The 18,107-nt window shown below is 50.1% G+C and overlaps 1 protein-coding gene across 1 annotated transcript in view; it reads left to right on the plus strand.

Annotated features, from left to right (window-relative positions):
- TRANK1 (tetratricopeptide repeat and ankyrin repeat containing 1) overlaps positions 1 to 18,107 on the plus strand; it is a 276,987-nt gene that overhangs the window by 197,320 nt on the left and 61,560 nt on the right. Inside the window, exons 15-17 of the mRNA XM_075315070.1 lie at positions 6,417 to 6,554; positions 6,744 to 6,887; positions 10,497 to 10,653. Of these exons, the coding sequence (XP_075171185.1) occupies positions 6,417 to 6,554; positions 6,744 to 6,887; positions 10,497 to 10,653 (439 nt within the window). The remainder of the gene's footprint in view (positions 1 to 6,416; positions 6,555 to 6,743; positions 6,888 to 10,496; positions 10,654 to 18,107) is intronic.

Raw genomic sequence — 18,107 nt, forward strand, 5'->3', positions numbered from 1 at the left:
CTGAGACTATAAGAAATCCTTTCTTCGGCGCTCTATTGGGAGACCCAGACGATTGGGTGTATAGCACTGCCTCCGGAGGCCACACAAAGCAATTACACTAAAAAGTGTAAGGCCCCTCCCCTTCTGGCTATACACCCCCAGTGGGATCACTGGCTCACCAGTTTTCTGCTTTGTGCGAAGGAGGTCAGACATCCACGCATAGCTCCACTGTTTGTAGTCAGCAGTAGCTGCTGGCTCTATCGGATGGAAGAAAAGAGGGCCCATATAGGGCCCCCAGCATGCTCCCTTCTCACCCGCGGTTGGTGCTTGTAAGGTTGAGGTACCTATTGCTGGTACGGAGGCTGGAGCCCACATGCTGTTTTCCTTCCACATCCCCTTAGGGCTCTGTGGAAGTGGGATCTTGCCGGCCCCCAAGCCCTGGGGCCGGGCTCCATCCACAGACCCATAGAACCTGTTGGATTTGGAGCGGGAGTGCCGTTCAGGGACAAGGCCCTGCAACTTTCAGGTACTCTGTGTCCCCGGCAGGCACGGACACTCTCAGGGCCTGCTGAGCGTTGTAGTGCGCCGGGGACAGTGGCGCTGTACGCTGGGGGTTAGGTCACTGCAGCTTTGCTGAGTGACGTTGTGTATTGGGAACTACTGCGCCGACCGCTCCTGGAGCGGCGGCGCAGCTGCGACTTATGGTGCGCCGGGGGCTTTGCGCCGACCGCGCTTTTACGGCGGCGGCGCTTCTAACTTTAGCCCCCGGCTTCTGCGGCCTAGCGCCGCTTCGTTCCCGCCCCCACCCTGTCAATCAGGGTAGGGGAGAGGCGCTGCTCAATAGGCAGCGCCGAGGGCTGGAGCTTTATTTACATGCTCCAGCCCTCTCACTAGGCACAAGGGGAAGCAGACTTCCCGCTCTTCGTCGGTGTACGCCCAGGGCCCGCCCCCCCTCTCCACAAGGACGCCGGCAGCCATTATACATGCGTTCTGGCTGGGGAGAGGCAGCAGGCTCTGGGAGACCCAGACTAGAGGGATTTCTGGCGACCACACACCGCTCCTAAGCGGGCGGTAAGCTGCACAGTAGTGCTGGCCCCACTAGTGCCTCAGTGATATATAGTGTACTGTTGTCTTGGTACCATATATAGATATATATATAGTTGCACTGTAGGTCGCTTCTTGGCTGGACACCCTGTACTGCTCTGAGGAGGCAGCAACATGTCATCCGCAAAACGCAAGGCTGCCAAGGCACGGGCTGTGTGCACTGTTTGTACTGCATGTGGGGCTGATCTACCGGCAGGCTCCAATGATTCACATTGTGTGCAATGTTCAGTCCCAGTGGCACTTCGTCAGCTAGAGCCTATTGTGGTGGTAGCCCAGGCAGCGACGCCTGTGAACCCTGCCCCGGTGACGGGGACAGACTTTGCAGTGTTTGCTGATAAAATGTCTGAGGCTATGACAAAAATCCTGGAGACCTTGCAGGCCAGGCCAGTTCCTCAGACCATGGACACTGCTGTGGCTATGCTCTCTGGTCCCCCTCAGTTGGAACTAATCCGTACTTCAAGGGGGTCTCAAGCATCACAAGCTGAAGTCTCTGACTCAGATGACAGTCCCAGGCAGCCTAAGCGAGCTCGCTGGGAAAGACCCTCCACGTCATCACACTGCTCAGGGTCTCAGCGAGAAGAATCTCTCTGTGATGAGACTGAAGAAGGTGATCAGGATTCTAATCCTGAGGCCCCTCTCAATCTGGATGCCCCTGAGGGTGACGCCATGGTTAATGACCTTATATCGGCAATTAATAGACTGTTGGATATTTCTCCCCCAGCTCCTTCAGCAGAGGAGGCAGCTGCACAGCAGGAGAAGTTCCATTTCCTGTATCCCAAGCGTAAATTAAGTGCTTTTTTGGACCACTCTGACTTCAGAGAATCAATCCAGAAGCACGACGCTCATCCAGACAAGCGTTTCTCTAAACGTTCTAAGGATACCCGTTATCCTTTTCCCTCTGAAGTAGCCAAACGCTGGACCCAGTGCCCAAAGGTGGATCCCCCAATTTCCAAGCTTGCGGCTAGATCTATAGTCGCAGTAGAGGATGGCGCTTCACTTAAAGATGCCAACGACAGACAGATGGACCTTTGGTTGAAATCTGTCTATGAAGCTATCGGCGCGTCGTTTGCTCCAGCATTCGCGGCCGTGTGGGCACTCCAAGCTATTTCAGCTGGTTTAGCACAGGTGGATGCTATCATACATCCAGCAGTGCCACAGGTGGCGTCCCTAACTTCGCAAATGTCTGCGTTTGCGACCTATGCTATCAATGCTGTCCTAGAATCTACGAGCCGTACCTCTATGGCGGCCGCCAATTCTGTGGTTTTGCGCAGAGCCTTATGGTTAAAGGACTGGAAAGCAGATGCTGGTTCCAAAAAATGCTTAACCAGCTTGCCATTATCTAGAGACAGACTGTTTGGTGAGCCATTGGCTGAAATCATAAAACAGTCCAAGGGTAAGGACTCTTCCTTGCCACAGCCCAGAGCAAGTAAACCTCAACAGAAAAAGTGGCAGTCGAGGTTTCGGTCCTTTCGAGGCTCGGGCAAGCCCCAATTCTCCTCGTCCAAAGGGACTCAAAAAGGACAAGGGAGCTCAGATTCCTGGCGGGCTCACTCACGCCCCAGGAAAGCAAATGGAGGAACCGCTTCCAAGGCGGCTACCTCATGACTTTCGGCCTCCTCCCTCCGCATCCTCGGTCGGTGGCAGGCTCTCCCGCTTTTGCGACATTTGGCTGTCACAGGTCAAAGACCGGTGGGTAACAGACATTTTGTCTCGCGGGTACAGAATCGAGTTCAGTTCTCGGCCTCCACTTCGGTTCTTCAGAACCTCCCCACACCCCAACCGAGCAGATGCACTGCTGCAGGCGGTGGACTCTCTAAGAGCAGAAGGAGTCGTGATCCCTGTCCCCCCTCTGGAACGGGGGCGAGGATTTTACTCCAATCTCTTTGTGGTTCCAAAAAAGGACGGCTCCTTCCGTCCTGTTCTGGACCTAAAACTGCTCAACAAGCATGTGAACGCCAGGCGGTTCCGGATGGAATCCCTCCGCTCAGTCATTGCCTCAATGTCCCAAGGAGATTTCCTAGCATCAATAGACATCAAAGATGCTTATCTCCACGTGCCGATTGCTACGGAGCACCAACGCTTTCTGCGCTTCGTGATAGGAGACGAACACCTTCAGTTCGTGGCTCTGCCATTTGGTCTGGCGACAGCCCCCCGGGTGTTCACCAAGATCATGGCAGCAGTGGTAGCAGTCTTGCACTCTCACGGACACTCTGTGATCCCTTACTTGGACGATCTACTGGTCAAGGCACCCTCTCAGGAGGCATGCCAACTCAGCCTGAGTTTTGCACTGGAGACTCTCCAGGCGTTCGGGTGGATCATCAACTTCCCAAAGTCAAATCTGTCACCGACCCAATCATTAACGTATCTTGGCATGGAGTTTCATACTCTATCAGCGATAGTGAAGCTTCCGCTGAGCAAGCAGCGGTCACTACAGACAGGGGTGCAGGCTCTCCTTCAAAGTCAGTCGCACTCCTTAAGACGCCTCATGCACTTCCTCGGGAAGATGGTGGCGGCAATAGAGGCGGTTCCGTTTGCGCAGTTTCATCTGCGTCCACTTCAATGGGACATTCTCCGCCAATGGGACGGGAGGTCGACATCCCTGGACAGGAAAGTCTCCCTTTCCCAAACGGCCAAGGACTCTCTGCAGTGGTGGCTCCTGTCCACCTCATTATCACAGGGAAGATCCTTCCTACCACCGTCCTGGGCGGTGGTCACGACAGACGCGAGTCTGTCAGGGTGGGGAGCAGTGTTTCTTCACCACAGGGCTCAGGGTACGTGGACTCAGCAGGAGTCCAGCCTTCAGATCAATGTTCTGGAAATCAGAGCAGTGTATCTTGCCCTTCTACCTTCCAGCAGTGGCTGGAAGGGAAGCAGATCCGAATTCAATCGGACAACTCCACAGCGGTGGCATACATCAATCACCAAGGGGGGACTCGCAGTCGGCAAGCCTTCCAGGAAGTCCGGCGGATTCTGATGTGGGTGGAAGCCACGGCCTCCACCATATCCGCAGTTCACATCCCCGGCGTAGAAAACTGGGAAGCAGACTTCCTCAGTCGCCAGGGCATGGACGCAGGGGAATGGTCCCTTCACCCGGACGTGTTTCAGGAAATCTGCCGCCGATGGGGAAGGCCGGACGTCGACCTGATGGCGTCCCGGCACAACAACAAGGTCCCAACCTTCATGGCACGGTCTCGCGATCAAAGAGCCCTAGCAGCAGACGCCCTAGTGCAAGATTGGTCGCAGTTCCGGCTCCCTTATGTGTTTCCACCTCTGGCACTCTTGCCCAGAGTGCTACGCAAGATCAGATCCGACTGCAGCCGCGTCATACTCGTCGCCCCAGACTGGCCAAGGAGGGCGTGGTATCCGGATCTGTGGCATCTCACGGTCGGCCAACCGTGGGCACTTCCAGACCGACCAGACTTACTGTCCCAGGGGCCGTTTTTCCATCGGAATTCTGCGGCCCTGAACCTGACTGTGTGGCCATTGAATCCTGGATCCTAGCGTCTTCAGGATTATCCCAAGGGGTCGTTGCCACCATGAGACAGGCTAGGAAGCCCACGTCTGCTAAGATCTACCACAGAACGTGGAGGATATTCTTATCCTGGTGCTCTGCTCAGGGAGTGTCTCCCTGGCCATTTGCATTACCTACCCTTCTTTCTTTCCTGCAATCTGGGTTAGAAAAAGGGTTGTCGCTCGGCTCCCTGAAAGGACAAGTCTCGGCGCTATCCGTCTTTTTTCAGAAGCGTCTAGCACGACTTTCTAAGGTGCGCACGTTCCTACAGGGGGTTTGCCATATCGTTCCCCCGTACAAGCGGCCGCTAGATCCATGGGATCTGAACAGGGTACTAGTTGCCCTCCAGAAGCCGCCCTTCGAGCCTCTGAAGGAGGTTTCACTTTCTAGACTATCACAGAAAGTGGCTTTTCTGGTAGCGATCACATCTCTCCGGAGAGTGTCTGAGCTAGCAGCGCTGTCTTCCAAGGCGCCTTTCCTGGTCTTCCACCAGGACAAGGTAGTGCTGCGCCCCATTCAGGAGTTTCTCCCGAAGGTGGTATCCTCTTTTCATCTTAATCAGGATATCTCTTTGCCTTCGTTTTGTCCTCATGCAGTTCATCGGTATGAGAAGGACTTACATTTGTTAGATCTGGTGAGAGCACTCAGAATCTACATTTCCCGCACGGCGCCCCTGCGCCGTTCGGATGCACTCTTTGTCCTTGTCGCTGGTAAGCGCAAAGGGTCGCAGGCTTCTAAGGCCACCCTGGCTCGATGGATCAAAGAACCAATTCTTGAAGCCTACCGTTCTGCGGGGCTTCCGGTTCCATCAGGGCTGAAGGCCCATTCTACCAGAGCCGTGGGTGCGTCCTGGGCATTGCGACACCAGGCTACGGCTCAACAGGTGTGCCAGGCAGCTACCTGGTCGAGTCTGCACACTTTCACCAAACATTATCAGGTGCATACCTATGCTTCGGCGGACGCCAGCCTAGGTAGAAGAGTCCTGCAGGCGGCAGTTGCCTCCCCGTAGGGGAGGGCTGTCTTTGCAGCTCTAACATGAGGTATTTCTTTACCCACCCAGGGACAGCTTTTGGACGTCCCAATCGTCTGGGTCTCCCAATAGAGCGCCGAAGAAGAAGGGAATTTTGTTACTTACCGTAAATTCCTTTTCTTCTAGCTCTTATTGGGAGACCCAGCACCCGCCCTGTTGTCCTTCGGGATTTTTGGTTTGTTTGCGGGTACACATGTTGTTCATGTTGAACGGTTTTCAGTTCTCCGATGTTACTCGGAGTAAATTTGTTTAAACCAGTTATTGGCTTTCCTCCTTCTTGCTTTTGCACTAAAACTGGTGAGCCAGTGATCCCACTGGGGGTGTATAGCCAGAAGGGGAGGGGCCTTACACTTTTTAGTGTAATTGCTTTGTGTGGCCTCCGGAGGCAGTGCTATACACCCAATCGTCTGGGTCTCCCAATAAGAGCTAGAAGAAAAGGAATTTACGGTAAGTAACAAAATTCCCTTCTTAACCAAAAAATGAAATACTTTTCCTTATTATGAAGTATATTTGAAGGGAATCTTTCATGTCCAGAAATGCTATCTCTTGCAAATATAGGGTTAATCTGCAGTTAAATAGTATATGCTGTGCCTCCTTAGTGGAGCAGCGGCTACAGGGAGAAAATAAACTTATATCCACCTTGTGGCCCCTTTCTTCCAGTCATCTGGGCGGTGCAGGGAGCAGTTGCACAATTTCTAAATCATATATTTGTTTTCAGCGTAAGATCCACAGATGGATGTACAGTATTTTAGCATTTTAATGTTGTTTCTTTTAATTTTTTTCTTCTTTTAGGTGATTTTAGTTGTGAATGATAAAGCCAAAGACAATATCCCAGAAGAATTGAGTCTTGCCCTTGTTCTGACTATTTATGAGGCAAAAGGCTTGGAGTTTGATGACGTACTTCTGTACAATTTCTTTACAGACTCTGAGGTATCCAGGCCCTCATTTAATACACCTCTAAAATATCTAGATTTATCTTGTGCTTTAAATCAACATGTAATGTAAATATATATCCTAAAACACCGTATACCGTGTTCTGGCATTAGACTGCAATTCCTGCTTCATAAGATATTTGTTATGTGTGGTGCTAGCTTGTGATTTTGTGCTTGTTTTTTTCAGGCTTCCAAAGAGTGGAGACTAATTTATTCTTTTACTCCAGCGCCTTTAAAAAATCAGGGGAATCAGCCTCTTCTAGGTGTTCCATTAGAGAGTGCTTGTAATTCTGCTCAGAGACCATCTGACCTAGATCCACAAATGCACAAGGTACTCTCTATAATGATTACTTTGTTTTAAAAGCCTTTAGTATTAATTATAGTGCCAGAAATATATTTCACATACGGGGTAAATACAGAAGAACAACAATTTGCAGTGTTGCTAGTTAAAAATGTGAATGTCAGAAAATATGATACTAGAAACAAATCCATCTGTTCAATATTGGTGTTTAACCCACTACATATGATGTACTGGCACTTTTGCCGACTCTCTGACTTTGATGCAAGCTCAGGAACTAAGCCCACATCTCAGCTGCACATGATTGCTGTTATTCAGCCATCATCTGTCTCTAAGGCTGGAGTCACATGAGTGTCTAAAAAAATTGGTCCGATTTTCATCCAGGAGAGTAGGATGAATAAAATTCGTTTCATATTCCATATGCATTGTATTTTCCAGTGTATAAGATGACTGGGCGTATAAGACGACCCCCAACTTTTCCAGTTAAAATATAGAGTTTTGGATATACCTTATATAATCCAGTATAAGCCGACCCAAGTAATGTGCCCATTGTTTAGTAATGTCCCCAGCAGTAACGAGCCCATTGTTTAGTAATGTGCCCATCCTTATCCCCCCTTGTAGTAATGAGCCCATTGTTTAGTAATGTCCTCCGACTGGTCCCCTTCTTGTTCCCTGTAATGCCGTTATTTACATACAATAAATATTATTCTCACACCTCCTCCGTTCCTGCGGTGACCTCAGCTGCTTCCTTCTTGTAGACCTCAAGGCACATAGACCCCTATGTGATAGCGTCCGATGCACGGGGCTGCTGTCTGCCGTCATGGCTTTACTGCAGTTGAATGCTTTTCGGTGCCATAAAGCATTCAACTACAGTAAAGCGCTGACCGCAGTGGCCCTGTGTATGGGATGCGATCATGGATGAGTGTTTCTGGCAGACCGCAGACCCATAGATCCCTCCATGATCATGTCCTGTACATGGGGCCACCGCCGCTGCTGTCAGCATTACTGCAGTTGAATGCTTTACGGCACCGCAAAGTATTCAACTGCAGTAAAGCAATGACGGCAGCGGCTGCATCCCCATGTACAGGACGCTATCGCGGAGGGGTCTATGGGCCTGCAGTCTGCCAAAAGAAGCTGAAGGCACCATGGGAACAGAGGAGAGGTGAGAATAATGTTTGTTTATTGTGTGTAAGAAGGGGATCGGTGGGAGGGCATTACTAAACAATGGGCTTATGCAGCACCGTGCACCACCGTATAAGACGACACCCGCTGTATAAGACGACCCCCGACTTTTGAGAAGATTTTCAGAGGTTAAAAAGTCATCCTATACGCCGGAAAATACAGTAATGTGGCATCCGTATGATGACATGTGTATGCCATCCGTATGTAATGCGTTTTTTTCTCAGCATCTTTTTTGCAATCATTTAGAGGACCAGTTAGTGTTGTATGCTAAATAATGGTAATGTTTCCATAAAAAATGGATGGTCTGTGTGCCATCTGTTTTTTTCCTCAAACCCATTGACTTGTATTAGTGAGTCTTGTATTTCTGCAACCACTTGCAGCATGCTGCAACTATTTTCTCATCCTGATGAGATGAGAAATCTGGATGAGAAAAAATTTGCAGATCTGCTTTGCCTCAATGACTACCATTGGTCTGAGAGCAATCTGAGATTTTCTCGCATTGCACTCGTCTGATTCATACACTCATGGGAGGAAGGCCTAATATTAAAGGGAACCTGTCAGCAGAAATGTCCCCTAAAACCTAACAGATTCCCCCTCTGCAGCTCCTGGGCTGCATTCTAGAAAGGTCCCTGTTATGATTGTGCCCCCTTTCTGACCAAAAAAAAGTGTTTATAAAGTTGTACCTTTTTGGCTTCGGATTCTGTAAATCTGACACGGGGGCGGGCTGCCTGATGGCCGTTATTCTGCCCCCTGGTCCTGTATGCCGACCCCCATCGCTGATTTTCATACTTTTGGACGCCGCCCACTGCTCCAGCCATCCCCCCGCGCATGCCCAGTGCCAGTCTCACGGGACTGAGCAGTGTGACCGCTGGAGACGTGTGCGCAGACAAGTGATTATGGGCGGGACTGTGACTGTTATCAGCAAGTACCCGCCCATAATCTCATGAGCGCGCAAACCTCTCCAGTGGTCACACTGTGCTCAGTGTAGATGCTAGACTGTATGGGCTGCTTCCAGGGATGACGTCCCTTTGTCACGTGATAGGGGCGTGTTCAAAATACTATCACGTGACAAAGGGACGTCATCCCTGGAAGCAGCCCATACAGTCTAGCATCTACACTGAGCACAGTGTGACCGCTGGAGAGGTTTGCGCGCTCACGAGATTATGGGCGGGTACTTGCTGATAACAGTCACAGTCCCGCCCATAATCACTTGTCTGCGCACACGTCTCCAGCGGTCACACTGCTCAGTCCCGTGAGACTGGCACTGGGCATGCGCGGGGATGGCTGGAGCAGTGGGCGGCGTCCAAAAGTATGAAAATCAGCGATGGGGGCGGCATACAGGACCAGGGGGCAGAATAACAGCCATCAGGCAGCCCGCCCCCGTGTCAGATTAACAGAATCCGAAGCCAAAAAGGTACCACTTTATAAACACTTTTTTTTGGTCAGAAAGGGGGCACAATAATAACAGGGACCTTTCTAGAATGCAGCCCAGGAGCTGCAGAGGGGGAATCTGTTAGGTTTTAGGGGACATTTCTGCTGACAGGTTCCCTTTAAGCTGTGCTTGCAGTGGGTATCTGCCCACTGCTTTTAACCTGTTAAATGCCATTGTCAATCTGTGATGGCTAGATTTGTGCGTTTTTGGCCGCATAAACGCACCGGTAGAAAAACGCATGCGTTTTACCGCGTTTCGGTGTGTTTTTGGCTGCGTTTTGCTGCATTTTTCCAATGCATTGCATGGGTGAAAAACGCAGGAAAGAATTGACATGTCCATTTTTTTTTTTTTTTTTTGAGCTAAAAACCACAGCTAAAAAAAGTTGTGTGCGGACAGCAAAATTGAAAAGTCATAGACTTTGCTGGGGAAGTTTAGTCATGCATTTTGAGCCCAAAAACGCACCCGAAAAATGCACAAAAACGCTCATTGTACACATAGCCTTACATTGCCTGTTCCGTGGGGTGCACTCTTCTAATTGCCCATTGGTACGCCCGCAACATGATCACAAGGGCCAATGTCTTGCCATGACATCTATGAGACCACTGATTATCCCTGTGCCTGGTGTTCATAGGTATCGTAGTATTGCTCTGTACAGCACAAGCGATCAGGTGATTGCCGGTTCTAGGGCAAACATAATCAGTAACAAATTAAAAAGCAAAGTTAGAAACAAAAAACTTTATAAAAGTTCAAAATGTCCCCTTTTCCACAACATTAAAATCTAAAAAAAAAAAAAAGTTAAGTCTGATCTATCGAAATCTTAAATAATTTAGCCCCATCAGTAAACAGTGTTCACATTCATCAAAATCATGAACTTGCTTTATGTTATAGACCAGGTACTAATATTAAAGTTATTACCATTGTTGTTTGTTATTCTGTAGGTTTCCCTTTCCATATGTAATTTTCACTGGACCAGTTAATTGCAGATTGTTCTAATCTAACATACCAATTTTAACATTGTTTTAATGTAGATGCTAAATGGAGAACTAAAACAACTGTATACAGCGATCACTAGAGCCAGGGTGAACCTATGGATATTTGATGAAAACCATGAGAAGCGAGCGCCAGCGTTTGAGTACTTTGTGAAAGGGAATTTAGTTCAGGTGGTCCAGACAGATAAAAACAAAGGTATGGTAATGCCAATGTTATGGCTGCTTACATATTGTTTTGGAATCCATAATAAACTTGATTTGGAATTGGGACTGGGCAATTTGGACTTGAATTAAAACATTAATGTTTCTTCAGTTTTATTATTGTTAATTTTTTTTTTTAATTGCTAAAAGGGGTAAAAAAATATCCATAAACTTTTTTATTTTTTATTTTAATCAAAAGTAATAGCTTTCACATAATTTCTTAGTACAGACTAATGATCAGAATTGTCCTTGTGGAGCTGGAGTATGGACATTAGTGTAATGACAAAAAAAATGTTTTCTTTGTCGCTCCTAATTGGGAGACCCAGACAATTGGGTGTATAGCTATGCCTCCGGAGGCCACACAAAGTATTACACTAAAAGTGTAAAGCCCCTCCCCTTCAGCCTATACACCCCCCGTGCTGCCACGGGCTCCTCAGTTTTTATGCTTTGTGCGAAGGAGGTCAGACATCCACGCATAGCTCCACAGCTTAGTCAGCAGCAGCTGCTGACTATGTCGGATGGAAGAAAAGAGGGCCCATAACAGGGCCCCCAGCATGCTCCCTTCTCACCCCACTCTTGTCGGCGGTGTTGTTAAGGTTGAGGTATCCATTGCGGGTACGGAGGCTGGAGCCAACATGCTGTTTTCCTTCCCCATCCCCCTTAGGGCTCTGGGTGAAGTGGGATCCTATCGGTCTCCAGGCACAGGAGACCGTGCTCCATCCACAGCTCCTGAGGACTCTGCTGGATAGGAGCCGGGTATCGTTCAGGGACATGGCCCTGCTACTTTGAGGTACTCTGTGTCCCCGTTGGGACCGCGCACAGCAACACTCCAGCATTGCTGGGTGTGCTAGTGCACCGGGGACCGCGGCGCTGACTGCGTTTGTGCCATTACACACTGCAGCGTTGCTGAGTGTGTGCTGAGTGTGTTAGTATATGGGGACTGCCGCGCTGACCGCCGCTACCATTGTTATCACTGTGGCGCGGCTGGGACTGTTAGTGCGCCGGGGACCTCCGCGCCGGCCGCGCTTATACGGCGGCCGCGCTTATAACTCGAGTCCCCGGCTTTTGCGGCCTAGTCTCTTTTTTCTTCCCGCCCCCAGCCCTGCCAGTCAGGGGAAGGGCGGGACGCTGTACAGGACGGCAGCACTGAGGGCTGGAGCATGCTTTGCATACTCCACCCCCCTCACTGTGCACAGTGGGGCACTAGTTCCCGCACTTTCTGGGTCACGCCCACGGCTCCCTCCTCTCCTCAGGACGCCGGCAGCCATTACTGTCAGCTCTGCTAACGCTGGAGAGGGGAGACAAGCTCAGGGAGACCCAGGCAGGAATTCTGGTGCCCACACAACCGCTTTGCGCGGGCGGCAAGCAGCACCTGTGGTGCTGGCCCCACTAGTGCAGTAGTGTACTTATAGATTATATGATTATAGGCTATACGTTACACTGTATGGTGCACGGTTGTTTTTTTGGCTATATACCCTCCTGTATTGCTCAGAGGAGACAACAGCATGTCGTCCACAAATAGCAAGGGTGCCAAAGCACAGACTTACTATGCTGCCTGCGCAGCATGTACGGCTATACTGCCGGCAGGGTCCACTGACCCTCATTGTGTGCAATGCTCAGCCCCTGTGGCACTTACTCAGCCGGAGCCTCTGCTAAGGGTGGCCCAGGGAGAACCACCTGTTAACACTGTCCAGGTGACAGGGACGGAGTTTGCAGTTTTTACTGAAAGACTTTCTGAGACTATGGCTAAGATATTAGAAGCCTTGCAGTCCAGGCCGGCATCTCAAGCCATGGGCACTGTGGAATCATTGCCCCCTGGCCCCCCTCAGTTGGAACAACAATGTTCTTCCGGGGTGTCTCATAGATCCCAGGGTGAGGTCTCTGACACGGACCGCAGCCCCAGACCGACTAAGCGAGCTCGCTATGAAATCCCCTCGACATCATCACAATGTTCAGGGTCTCAGCGAGAGGACTCTCTGTATGATGAAGCGGAGGTAGCTGATCAGGATTCTGATCCTGAAGCCGCTCTCAACCTTGATGCTCCAGATGGGGACGCCATAGTGAATGATCTTATTGCGTCCATCAATCAAATGTTGGATATTTCTCCCTCAGCTCCTCCAGTGGAGGAGTCAGCTTCTCAGCAGGAGAAATTCCGCTTCAGGTTTCCTAAGCGTACACCGAGTATGTTTCTGGACCACTCTGATTTCAGAGAGACAGTCCAGAAACACCGAGCTTGTCCTGATAAGCGTTTTTCCAAGCGCCTTAAGGATACACATTACCCCTTCCCCCCTGACGTGGTCAAGGGCTGGACTCAGTGTCCCAAGGTGGATCCTCCAATCTCCAGACTGGCGGCTAGATCCATAGTTGCAGTGGAAGATGGAGCTTCACTCAAGGATGCCACTGACAGACAGATGGAGCTCTGGTTAAAATCCATCTATGAAGCTATCGGCGCGTCTTTTGCTCCAGTATTCGCAGCCGTATGGGCGCTCCAAGCTATCTCAGCTGGTCAGGCGCAAATTGACGCACTCACACGTACGTCTGCGCCGCAGGTGGCGTCCATAACCTCTCTAACGTCGGCATTCGCGTCCTACGCTATTAATGCTGTCCTGGACTCTGCGAGCCGTACGGCGGTTGCAGCCGCCAGTTCGGTGGCAATACGCAGGGCCTTGTGGCTACGGGAATGGAAGGCAGATTCGGCTTCCAAAAAGTGCTTAACTGGTTTGCCATTTTCTGGCGACCGTTTGTTTGGTGAGAGATTGGATGAAATCATCAAACAATCCAAGGGAAAGGAAACATCCTTACCCCAGGCCAAACCAAAAACACCCCAACAGAGGAGAGGACAGTCGAGGTTTCGGTCCTTTCGGGGGGCGGGCAGGTCCCAATTCTCCTCGTCCAAAAGGCCTCAGAAGGATCAGAGGAACTCCGACGCATGGCGGTCTAAATCACGCCCTAAAAAGACCGCCGGAGGTGCCGCTACCAAGGCGGCTTCCTCATGACTTTCGGCCTCCTCACACCGCATCCTCGGTCGGTGGCAGGCTCTCCCGCTTTTGCGACACCTGGCTGCCACAAGTAAAAGACCGTTGGGTGAGAGACATTTTGTCTCACGGTTACAGGATAGAGTTCAGCTCTCGTCCTCCGACTCGATTCTTCAGAACATCTCCGCCTCCCGAGCGAGCCGAGGCTCTCCTGCAGGCGCTGGGCATTCTGAAGGCAGAAGGAGTGGTGGTCCCGGTTCCTCTTCAGCAACAGGGTCACGGTTTCTACTCCAACCTGTTTGTGGTTCCAAAGAAGGACGGGTCCTTCCGTCCTGTTTTGGACCTAAAACTGCTCAACAAACACGTAATGACCAGGCGGTTCCGGATGGAATCCCTCCGCTCCGTCATCGCCTCAATGTCCCAAGGAGATTTCCTCGCATCGATCGATATCAAGGATGCTTATCTCCACGTACCGATTGCTCCAGAGCATCAGCGCTTCCTGCGCTTCGCCATAGGAGACGAACACCTTCAGTTCACGGCACTGCCGTTCGGCCTGGCGACAGCCCCAAGGGTTTTCACCAAGGTCATGGCTACAGTAGTTGCGGTCCTCCACTCTCAGGGTCACTCGGTGATACCTTACTTAGACGATCTGCTGGTCAAGGCACCCTCTCAAGAGGCATGCCAACACAGCCTCAACGTTACTCTGGAGACTCTCCAGAGTTTCGGGTGGATCATCAATTTTCCAAAGTCAAATCTGACACCGGTCCAATCGCTGACATATCTTGGCATGGAGTTTCATACTCTTCCAGCGATAGTGAAGCTTCCGCTGGACAAACAGCGTTCACTACAGACAGGGGTGCAATCTCTCCTTCAAGGTCGGTCACACCCCTTGAGGCGCCTCATGCACTTCCTGGGGAAGATGGTGGCAGCAATGGAGGCAGTCCCTTTCGCGCAGTTTCACCTGCGTCCTCTTCAATGGGACATTCTACGCAAATGGGACAGGATGCCGACGTCCCTAGACAGGAACGTCTCCCTCTCTCAGGCAACCAAAGCTTCCCTTCGGTGGTGGCTTCTTCCCACCTCATTATCGAAGGGGAAATCCTTCCTACCCCCATCCTGGGCGGTGGTCACGACGGACGCGAGTCTGTCAGGGTGGGGAGCAGTCTTTCTCCACCACAGGGCTCAGGGTACGTGGACTCAGCAAGAGTCCTCACTTCAGATCAATGTTCTGGAGATCAGGGCAGTGTATATTGCCCTAAAAGCGTTCCAGCAGTGGCTGGAAGGCAAGCAGATCCGAATTCAGTCGGACAACTCCACAGCGGTGGCATACATCAACCACCAAGGTGGAACACGCAGTCGGCAAGCCTTCCAGGAAGTCCGGCGAATTTTGATGTGGGTGGAAGCCACGGCCTCCACCATCTCCGCAGTTCACATCCCGGGCGTGGAAAACTGGGAAGCAGACTTTCTCAGTCGCCAGGGCATGGACGCAGGGGAATGGTCCCTTCACCCGGACGTGTTTCAGGAGATCTGTTGCCGCTGGGGGATGCCGGACGTCGACCTAATGGCGTCACGGCACAACAACAAGGTCCCAACATTCATGGCTCGATCTCAAGATCACAGAGCTCTGGCGGCAGACGCCTTAGTTTAGGATTGGTCGCAGTTTCAGCTTCCTTATGTGTTTCCTCCTCTGGCACTGTTGCCCAGAGTGTTACGCAAGATCAGGGCCGACTGCCGCCGCGCCATCCTCGTCGCTCCAGACTGGCCAAGGAGGTCGTGGTACCCGGATCTGTGGCATCTCACGGTCGGCCAACCGTGGGCACTGCCAGACAGACCAGACTTGCTGTCTCAAGGGCCGTTTTTCCATCTGAATTCTGCGGCCCTCAACCTGACTGTGTGGCCATTGAGTCCTGGATCCTAGCGTCTTCAGGATTATCTCAAGAGGTCATTGCCACTATGAGACAGGCTAGGAAACCAACGTCCGCCAAGATCTACCACAGGACGTGGAAAATATTCCTGTCTTGGTGCTCTGCTCACGGTTTTTCTCCCTGGCCATTTGCCTTGCCCACTTTTCTGTCCTTTCTTCAATCCGGATTGGAAAAGGGTTTGTCGCTAGGCTCCCTTAAGGGACAAGTCTCTGCGCTCTCTGTGTTTTTTCAGAAGCGCCTGGCCAGACTCCCACAGGTACGCACGTTCCTGCAAGGGGTTTGTCACATCGTCCCTCCTTACAAGCGCCCGTTAGAACCTTGGGATCTTAACAGGGTGCTGATGGTTCTTCAGAAACCACCGTTCGAGCCAATGAGGGATATTTCGCTCGCTCGCCTTTCGCAGAAAGTGGTTTTTCTAGTAGCAGTCACCTCACTCCGGAGAGTGTCTGAGCTAGCAGCGTTGTCATGCAAAGCTCCTTTCCTGGTTTTTCACCAGGACAAGGTGGTTCAGCGTCCGGTTCCGGAATTCCTCCGTATCCCCTTTTCATCTCAATCAGGACATCTCCTTACCCTCGTTTTGTCCTCATCCGGTTCACCAATGTGAAAAGGATTTGCACTTGTTAGATCTGGTGAGAGCACTCAGATTCTACATTTCTCGTACGGCGCCCCTGCGCCGCTCTGATGCACTCTTTGTCCTTGTCGCTGGCCAGCGTAAAGGGACACAAGCCTCCAAATCAACCCTGGCTCGGTGGATCAAGGAACCAATTCTCAAAGCTTATCGTTCCTCGGGGCTTCCGGTTCCCTCAGGCCTGAAGGCCCATTCTACCAGGGCCGTGGGAGCGTCCTGGGCCTTGCGACACCAGGCTACGGCTCAGCAGGTGTGTCAGGCAGCTACCTGGTCGAGCCTGCACACTTTCACGAAACACTATCAGGTGCATACCTATGCTTCGGCAGATGCCAGCCTAGGTAGACAGGTCCTTCAGGCGGCGGTTGCCCACCTGTAGGACAGAGCCGTTATGGCTCTATTATGAGGTATTATTTACCCACCCAGGGACTGCTTTTGGACGTCCCAATTGTCTGGGTCTCCCAATTAGGAGCGACAAAGAAGAAGGGAATTTTGTTTACTTACCGTAAATTCCTTTTCTTCTAGCTCCAATTGGGAGACCCAGCACCCGCCCCTGTTTTTGTGTACACATGTTGTTCATGTTGAATGGTTTCAGTTCTCCGATATTCCTTCGGATTGAATTGACTTTAAACCAGTTTATAATATTTTCCTCCTTCTTGCTTTTGCACCAAAACTGAGGAGCCCGTGGCAGCACGGGGGGTGTATAGGCTGAAGGGGAGGGGCTTTACACTTTTAGTGTAATACTTTGTGTGGCCTCCGGAGGCATAGCTATACACCCAATTGTCTGGGTCTCCCAATTGGAGCTAGAAGAAAAGGAATTTACGGTAAGTAAACAAAATTCCCTTCTTTATGAAACCATGTGAGGAACTTTTATGGGTAATTTAAGAATAAGTATTACTTTTTTTGTTTTTTTTATAAAAAGTTCCCCCTTTCATTCAAATGAAATAAGGCAAAAATTATTTCTCCCCCCCAAAAAAGGACATGCAATTTTGCATTATTGAAACGATAATAGTAATAACTAAGCAACTTTTATTATTCGTTTTTTAACAAATACGGTATAAAACAGTTAATTATAAGTACAATATGTACAAAAGAAGTGTTTAAAAATTATTTTTTCCTATGAATTTTAGATTCAAAAATTCAATTTTTTTCGATTTCGCATGTAGTTCCTCCATTAGTTTTACAGCTCGTTCAGCATTTTGGTTAGATCTGGGAATGTCAATTAATAACTCCTCGACCAGCCAGTGCGCCTTCAAACCCTTAATTGCCTTCTTGCACTTTATCTTGGTGAGTGAGGTTAACAGTTCATTGAAGGACGCTTCATTGTAGTGTTGCGACTGGAATCAGGCATTTGCCCATTCATAGCAGATGAAGTTGCATGCTATACCGAGGACGCGGCGCCACTCTGGTATTAGAAAAAATGCTATTACAGCATATACAGCTCGCGAGTTCCATCTTGCCATGTGCAGGTTTGGGAGTTTCTTCCAACTGATTCGAGGCCAACGTGATGTTGTTTTGTAATGACGATATGCCTGACATAGTTCATATAAGAACTTGAAATCATCTCGCCATCCAGGATTTTCGCCTGTGTTGACATCATCTGTTGCAACTTGGTGGTAATCAATCTGAAGTGAGGCATAGTTTTCTGTTAATTTGTCAATGAAGAAATAATTGAGTTCTGGTTTCTTCGTTGACTCTGGAATAAGGAAATTCATGACGTGCATCAGTAGGAGGTCGAGTACATAGTGTTGACAGCCAATGTATTGTGGCTTCTGAAAGCCCTTTCTCAAGACATCATTCTGTATCAGCGTTACAATCCCATTCAAACGACCAGTATTTACTGCTGCCGTGTCGCAGATTATCATGCGAATATTTTCCCAAGCGTCGTATTCATCAATTAGCTGATGTAGTTCCTTGTGAATAG

This window comes from Anomaloglossus baeobatrachus, chromosome 6 (assembly GCF_048569485.1).
Source record: "Anomaloglossus baeobatrachus isolate aAnoBae1 chromosome 6, aAnoBae1.hap1, whole genome shotgun sequence".
Lineage (NCBI taxonomy): Eukaryota > Metazoa > Chordata > Amphibia > Anura > Aromobatidae > Anomaloglossus > Anomaloglossus baeobatrachus.